The sequence below is a fragment of the Sprattus sprattus genome (assembly GCF_963457725.1).
Source record: "Sprattus sprattus genome assembly, chromosome: 8".
NCBI classification, from domain to species: Eukaryota; Metazoa; Chordata; class Actinopteri; order Clupeiformes; family Clupeidae; genus Sprattus; species Sprattus sprattus.
Genome location: NC_137927.1, coordinates 25547428 through 25555624, shown reverse-complemented (window position 1 = coordinate 25555624; position 8197 = coordinate 25547428). Strand labels below are relative to the sequence as shown.

General features: G+C 42.7%; 1 protein-coding gene across 1 annotated transcript; it reads right to left on the bottom strand.

Annotated features, from left to right (window-relative positions):
- Positions 1-5576: 5576 nt before the first annotated feature.
- On the bottom strand, positions 5577-7430 carry lingo1b (leucine rich repeat and Ig domain containing 1b; the record flags this gene model as incomplete). Its single annotated transcript, XM_080843945.1, has 1 exon — positions 5577-7430. The coding sequence occupies exon 1, from the start codon at positions 7419-7421 to the stop codon at positions 5577-5579; it is 1845 nt and encodes a 614-aa protein (XP_080700071.1). The 5' UTR covers positions 7422-7430.
- Positions 7431-8197: the final 767 nt, after the last annotated feature.

Here is an 8197-nt window from a genome sequence, read left to right as displayed (position 1 = left end):
GGCGGCAATGTCAATATCTATAAGAACTTATGGGTACATTTTAGTTGCTATGAGATGAATCATCTTACAATGACTTTGGGGTGTTGCGAAAAGGGGCTATACAAATGCACCTATTCATCCACTCGTAACAAAACACAGCTTTGATAGTGATAGATTAAGTTTAAAATTAATATTCTGCTAGATATATAAAAGACTGAATGGGGAGCACTTTATTAGAAAAAATTAGAGGATACAATTCGGCAGTAATTTACTACCAGTTCTACAAACACCCTGAGTTTTTTGGTACTAAAGCCAACTGTTTTTTAGCTGGACCTTTTGATACTTAAAGGTGGAACTAACATCACCTATTCAAGTGAACATTTTGGTACAGTGCCCCCTTGTGGCAAATCAGCATGCTGATAACAATCAGGGGTTGCAGCATTGAAGGTCAATACAGATACATTCATCAAAAAAATCATGGCTGGGATACAACACGTTAGAGGTAGGGTAGGCAATGTTGGAGAAACCAGCCAGAGGAAACTAGATTTTGAAAGTATACAACCGAAAAAATGCAGGCCCCTTCCTCCTTGCTTCCCTCCAAAGGCACTCCTCCAAAACTCATGAACGCGTATTGTGTTCAAGTACACAAGAGAGAGCGCACAGCATTGGGGTGAGGAGTGCAGCCAATCGGCATCGCTATGCAACTGCCTCATATCTCATTCTCATACTCACAACTACAAAAACACAAATAAACCACATCCGTAAAACGTCCTGTTCGAAGCCAAAATATAGACTAACATCAGATAAATACCCTCAAATGACACTTGCTCACAACTACCATGCCGACACCTGCAAAAATATAACGTTACTCTGCTAGATCACTTACAAGGTATGTGTAAACAAAGCTACATAGTCTACAAGCTTTCACAGTGTAGCTAATGTTAATGTTGGTCTACAAAATCAGGTAGCTACATAAGTAGCTCGCTATACTGGCTACATAATACAGGAAAATAACAAATTCCCACAAAACAAACAAACCAGATCATTACCTGTCCAACAGAAATACATCAACCATGGAGTAACCTTTTAGGCCCTTCTGCTCCCTCACTTGTTGCCACTGTTACTTCCTGACCTGCTGGGGCTGCGTTGTGTTCAAGAGCTTAATTCAAATCTAAGTAATAGCTTATTATGCTAACTGCCATCCCAACAAACAACAACTGCCTGGCTTCCTGTGCCTTTACTGAACTATCAAGCATGGCTTCTTGACTCCTTCATCCTTATTTCCTTTGCTGCTCACGGACTTCCTTGGCAGAGTGGTCGGTTGACTGTCGGCCAGACTGAGAAGAGGAGGCAAGTTGGGGGGGGGGCTGTGCCTGCGCCACTCCCATAACCCCAATAGACTGTGCCTCTAAGTTTGTCACTGAGTTTGTGTTTGTAAACCATTTCGGTACACAGCCCTTGAGCTTTTGTGATTCTCCTCCACCATTGCCACTCAGTGCGGCTTTTCGGAACAGACTGCTCTCAGCTTCCATTACCTGCCTATTGTGCATGAATTCTGTAAAGCAATCTGGACTCCACAAAGCTGCCATAGAAATCACATGTATTACTAATTTTGAAAAGCCATAGCCTACTGATTCTTGTTCCACCTCTTGTATTATGCAACCTCTCTTTGGTCAGGGCCTTTTCTACTTCTGTCTTTCTTTTCTTGTGTTGTTGAGCAGTGCAAGCTTTTATTGGTTGCCAATGGATACTTTGGCTTTCTGTGACATTCTTGTGCGACTAGCTGGCTAGCTTTAGCAATGTCTTTCTAGCCTTGTGGATTACTCCGGTCGTGCGCAAGGATACACACGCAGGGTGTGCAGGTAGGCAGAGAGGTAGGTAGACAGGTAGGCTGAATTGGGCCGAATTAAATGATTGGACGGGTTTTTACAGCCCTGCGACTGCCACAGATTGTTTCTGTCAGAGCAGTATGTTGGACTTGATCTATTAGCAGAAATGGAATATAGTATTCATAATTATGCATTCATTAATGTATAGGGCCTAAACACCTGCAACAACAGATCATTGTGTTTTCGCAAGCTCAGAATGACTCCTTCAAATCTACATAGGGAGCAGATACTCGTCCTCGGAGTTCATGTTGCACCGCCATGTTTCTACAGTAGCCCAGAACGGACAAACCAAAACACTGGCAGTAGAGAGAGCCTTTTGCAGTTTTATGGCACCTGCCGGCCATCGTAGCTTCATAGTTGGTTGCAATCTGCAGCCTCACAGCTGGATGCCTCACAGCTGGATCCTACAGACTTCACCTTTAATGTATCCAGTGCTTTCAGGATGTATAGAAAATGTCAAGAAATATAACAAAAGTGCGTCAGAAATACATTGCCTACCCTACCTTTCAGTTCAACTATATAACCCCTTTGATTTTACTCCAAGGCCCTCTGATGTAGAGTAGCACAAAACATGGCCACATAAAAAATTCAAGTGCACAATTAATAAATAATGTAAAGATGGATTTGTATTTAATAATTAATAGCAAAATGTGTTTTCTCTTTATGTATTATCTGCCTTGAGTTTTTCGTTATTTTGAAAATCCACTCATTTGTTGCCGTATGGTGTATTCTTGATTGTCAAATAGCGAGTAAGAATGTCTTGGCAGTAATTTTAATGATGGCGGTGCATGACCTACATACTGATGCAGCTCGAGAGCCCCACGTCCTGTCAGTGGTGAGAGCGTCTGCATCCACTCACGGCGGGATATAGAAGTCTCCTAGATTTGTCCTTGTCACACCTCAAATCCCCTTTATCCCCCTGACATCAGAATCACACGTCCCCATTGTTACAGTTCTAAAGTCATTTGTCAGGTGTGTATGGGTTTGCTGGCATAGAAATGTCAACAGGAAGATGAGCTATTTTAAATATAATTGGTTCAAAGCAGAAGGTTCTTGTTGGAGGTAAACTATGTGAAAGTGGCTCATTATCTTACCCCAGATTGTGTGGGGCATATGAAATTGAAAGAGGCAAAAAAGGAGGCCTTTAAGCGAAAGTTGATGGATTCACTCAAATATCTTACCCATATTTTTCCTGTGATGTTTCTCATGGCTCAACTGTCAGGCTAGTCAACTAATCAGGACATTGTGTATTGTGTACAATATTTCCCTGATGTTAACTGCTAAACTGAACCAAAATATATGGACATCATACATGAAAATATACTGTACCACATCCATGCTGTTAAAGAGGTGCTGTTTGCTTTGCAGCAGTAGCAACTATGTCTACACTCGAAGTGCTGAGCTGTGCTTGGCAATGAAAGTGACTGTCATACTTAATACCTCCTTTCTCTACATTTGTACTGAAAAATATGCATTTCATTATTACACTAAGCTGAGAATTTAATCAGGCAATGTTCCACCCCAATGAACCTAATGAGATGTATTTGATCAGGCCTTTTAGCTCGATCATATATCAAAGTGTTTTATTGAACTTCATCAGCATAACTGGGAAGCTGTAAATTGAACAGGTATGGTGGACACCCTGGCAACAGTGTAGTCTAAAAATAGTCTTTGTTTTTTTCGTTTTTTTTTAAGTGAAAAAAACAGTATGAAAGTTTTGGGTGAGCAATCCCCCTTGGTGCATAAGGAGACACAGAGACTGCTTCCGTGCTGTTTGTAGGTCAGACATGTTGTCAGATATCAGCATGTCATGCTTTATTCACTCATGTCTCAAGTCTCATCACCCCAGATAGTCAATACCCTACGTCTAGATGCTCCATTTCCTGTCTCTGTCCAATCCTGCACAGCCCAGCTTTGATCTCTACATTTAAAAGCCGCACTTGGCTGAGGCAATTCCGCTTTGTGAGTCATACAAGGTGGACAGACTAATGTGATATCACTTTACATTTTTAAAATAGATCCATTTAAGGGGGCCTTAAAGACAACAAAAGGCTGCTTTTGCAGGCCCATTGTTTTTATTTTACATTTTAGTGTTTCCTTATCTGTCCTGTCCTGCACGTCTCAGAATGTCACCAACATCTGTTTGGTAAAACCATGAGAGATAAAATAATTTCGCATACAGGGCCTAACTCTATAAACCATGGGGAGTCAATAACCAAAGTCCAGAACTGGCATTCATACATTACAGTGGTCAACTAATATAAATAACGGCAGGTTGCTGTTTAAACTGAAACACTTTTGTGAAAAACATACCAGAACTTGATGGTTTCGCTTTATGAAATGGGGATTAACACTAACCAAACTAAATTCTTTCACTGCATTACATTCATAGCACTCTGTCAGTTATCAGTAGGTTACTCCTTTAAGCTAAGGTAATTTCCATTTATTAATTTCTGACACACTTTTGTATGCAGGGTTGAAGAGAAAAGAAAATCGACAGTTTATAAAAGCTTACCGTTTTAATGTTGTACATTTTTTTGTACCCCAAAATCAGTGAGGATGGCATTTCAAGGTTTGATAAACACTCTTCCCCCAGAGTTATCCATGGCTTGTGAAACCAAGAACAGCACAAGACAGTTCTCAACAAATACAAAACCCTGCTTTACAATGTTTGTTAGTTATGCTGAAAACAAGGGAGAGGAAAAGGCAAAGTTTACCAAACCAATCTGTAAAAAGAGACTTGAATGCTTTTGTGTTACCAGATGTGTCCTTCACATTATGGCTACCAAGTGTCACACTACTCACCACACGTATGTATCTCTGCCGGGTAGCCTTAAGAAACATAAAGCTACATTTGGCCAAAAACATTTAAGCGGATGTCATTAATTCAGTAATAACTTGGTATGGAACTTTTTTTAAGCGTTTCACACTTGACCTTTATAATATGATTGTCAAGCATATTTTTTTTATATATTTCAAATATTCGTAATGTAGTTGTCTCATTTTGTATAAACAAAATGGTCACAGTTTACATTATATAGCCCTTGTTACAATGTAGTGTATTGAGTAATGATGTGTAATGATAACAGCACACAACGATTTTGCGCTACAGTTACAGTTGGGATGGGTTAAGGGTATGTAAGTTCAAAGGTTCAATGAGCTTTATCACATTGATAACTAATATGTTGGATGGTGCTGAAGGGCACTGTTACAATGTAATAAGGGCTATGTAATACAAACTATCACCAAAATCACAATGGAGATTTCATGGAGGTGTTATCTTTTGAGTTGACATGTATTTTATCTGTGCGTATACAATACATGCACGCTAATAGGCCCACCAGCCCATGAACATCTTTTTAACAGTAGCATACAACAAGTGCATTGCCCTATGTACATAGAAATAACAATGTACAAGAAAACACAGACAAAAGAACAGACCCCAATAACAATCTGCCTTTTGACTTCTGGCTTATACAATAAAGTGAATTGTACTCAGTTTTAAACAATCTATTGCCCATACAAATCCACATACACATGAGTTCCAGTAGTTCCATCCAGGTGTGCATTTTTAGGAACCTGTTGATGGAAATCTTAAAACACTGAGGGGTTGGCTTTTTTTTTTCAAGATATTTATATCTCCAGTCATAATCACATCATCAGCTCCATGGCTTCAAATAAACTGTTCATTCATCTATAACTCTGTTCTTACATCATTTTCATATTGATTTTACGGGGCCCGTCCGCTGGGCTGCTCTCGCCAGCATCCGTCCTCCTAGGTACGTACTCAATCTCAATGTTTGGCTTTGCGTTGCCTTTCCCTCGGCTCCAGAGGAAGAGGAGAACAAGGCAAAAGAGCACAACACCGAGGAATGAAATGAATCCCATAGTGGTGGCAATGATCAGAGTCTTCACGTCAAATGGGAAGGGCACTATTCCTCTGGTGGCGTTGGCTCCACTGTCACTGGGCTGATTGTAAATGAAGGCTAACGTTTTATTTGGCTGATGGGGCCAGTTGGGGGAATAGCTCTGCACATGCAGGTGGGCAAGCCGGGTGTCATTTCCCCCTGCATTGCTGGCGATGCACGTGTATGTGCCATTGTCTTGGATTTGGGCATAGCGCACCTCCAGGGTGCCATCCGGGGATACGCTGAGTCGCCCAATGGTTTTGATGGTGATGAACTGCTTCCGTGGCGTTTGCCATATGGTCACCGGGGCTGGATCTCCGTCGGCTTGACATGCAAAATGAACCGTGGTTCCCTCGTCCACAAATTTGTGCTGGGCCTTGCGGTCCTGGATCTTTGACTTAAGGCAGGTGAAAGACTTGGCTGGCAGAACGTCAGGGAAATCCTTGAACTCCTTGCCTTGCACAAACTCCGGCGAGGCGCACGCGGGCTGCTGGCGATTGAAGTTGAGCCTCCAACGTCGGCGAAACACCCAGAGGAGGCGGCAGTCGCAGGCCAAGGGGTTGTCATGGAGCGCTAAGGTCTCCAGGTTGCCCACTGAGTGAAAGGCTGATTCCTCTATAGTGCGGAGGATATTGCTTGACACATTGAGAACTTTAAGGTAGTTAAGCCCTCGGAACGAGTAAGGCTCGATAGTGGCCAGTCTGCCCCCCACCAAATGAAAGGCCTGAAGCCTAAGTAGGTGGTGCAGTAGGTTCCCCTCAATAGTATGAATAGGATTGAAAGACAAAGTGAGAGTGCGAAGGTAAACCAGGTGGCGAATAGCCTGATAAGGGACGGCTGTGAGATTGCAGTGTGTGATTGACAAGGTAGTGATGTTGAGCCCATAGAGAGACTTTGGGGTCATAGTATCCAGGAGTGGCCAGTGTGCTATCTCCAGCACCTGCAGGCGATAGAGTTTCCAGAAGGAGTGATCCCGGATGGCGTTGATGTTGAGATGCCGCAGCCTCAGGGTCAGCAGGTTATGGACATGGCTTAAGGCCTCTTTGGGCAGAGAGGTCAGGTTACACTTCTCTATGGTGAGCTGCTCCAGGCCGCTGAGACCGTGGAAGGTCCGGTGGGAGATGAAGACCAGGTCGTTGTCTCCCACCTCCAGCGACTTCAGGTTGTACAGGTCCTGAAACATGTAGTCCAGCAGAATGACAATCTTGTTCTCGCTGATGTCCAGATGGGTCAGGTTGCTCAATCCCGTAAAGACACCCAGCTGAATGAGCTTAAGCTTATTGTTTCGCAGGCCCAACGTCCGCAAGCCATAAAGATTGTTGAAGGCTCCCGGCTCAATGACGGAGATTATGTTCTCATTCAGTTGCAGCTCCTCCAGGTGGGGATAGTTGATAAACTCCTCTGGATTGATGGTCTTCAGGCGGTTTTTGCTGAGGTCTAACAGTCGCGTCTCCATGGGGATCCCCTCGGGCAGCGCTATCAGCTTACGGCGATGGCACGCGACTGAGCGCTCCTGGCCAATGCACTCACAGCGAGACGGGCAGCCCGTGGCAGAGCCGGAGAGGACGGTGCCCAGCATCAGGATCAGGATGGGCTGCCAGCAGGCCACCAGGTAGTTGGGCCCACCTGCCTCGCCAGCCGCCATCCTGCTGGTTACCTGCTGAGACGCACAGAAGAGATGCTTAGTCATGCATACTTTTTTAAGAGAATATTTAACACATTTGACATAGATGCACAGGCCACATTAGAAATGGGTTAATTTCAGATATTCTGCATTGTGATAAGTAAGAAGGTGAAAACTGATAAAACTTTACAATATTGAAAACAGAGATACATTATTGATATAATCAATAGTGCACAGTGGTGGATTATCAGCTTTACAAACTTGAGTACCAAAAAAAAAAACATATGGGTGGAAAAGGAAATAAGATGTCCTCCATTCCAGCATTCATAACATGTCTGCCCAACAAAATCTTTACCACAGGTGGAAGTGTTGTGACATTTTGACAGGAAAATAGATATTTTCCTTAACAGTAAGTGGCAAAGCTGATAATCCACCACTGTGCAGAGGGGAGCGCAGTCATGTGAAAAAAGTAAGTCAGCGGTTTTGCCTGTTGTTACTCTCATGTACAGTGGATCATTGGATCAGTGAAACAGCTGCTTTGTTGATGTTGACCATACAACTACATAAACCAACATAACTCTACACATCTCTCTGACCATCTATCACTCAGCAATCGCAGGGCAAAGAGCATGGTACACTCAATGACATTAGACTGTCATTTCAGCCATGTAATTTTCTGATGTCATCATGTTGACAGATCTCACAGAAGTTCTGTATTATCACCATTATATTTAACCAATAGAGACTAAATATCTTGTGTGCTTTTTAGACATATTTAAGTATTCACTTTGATGTTC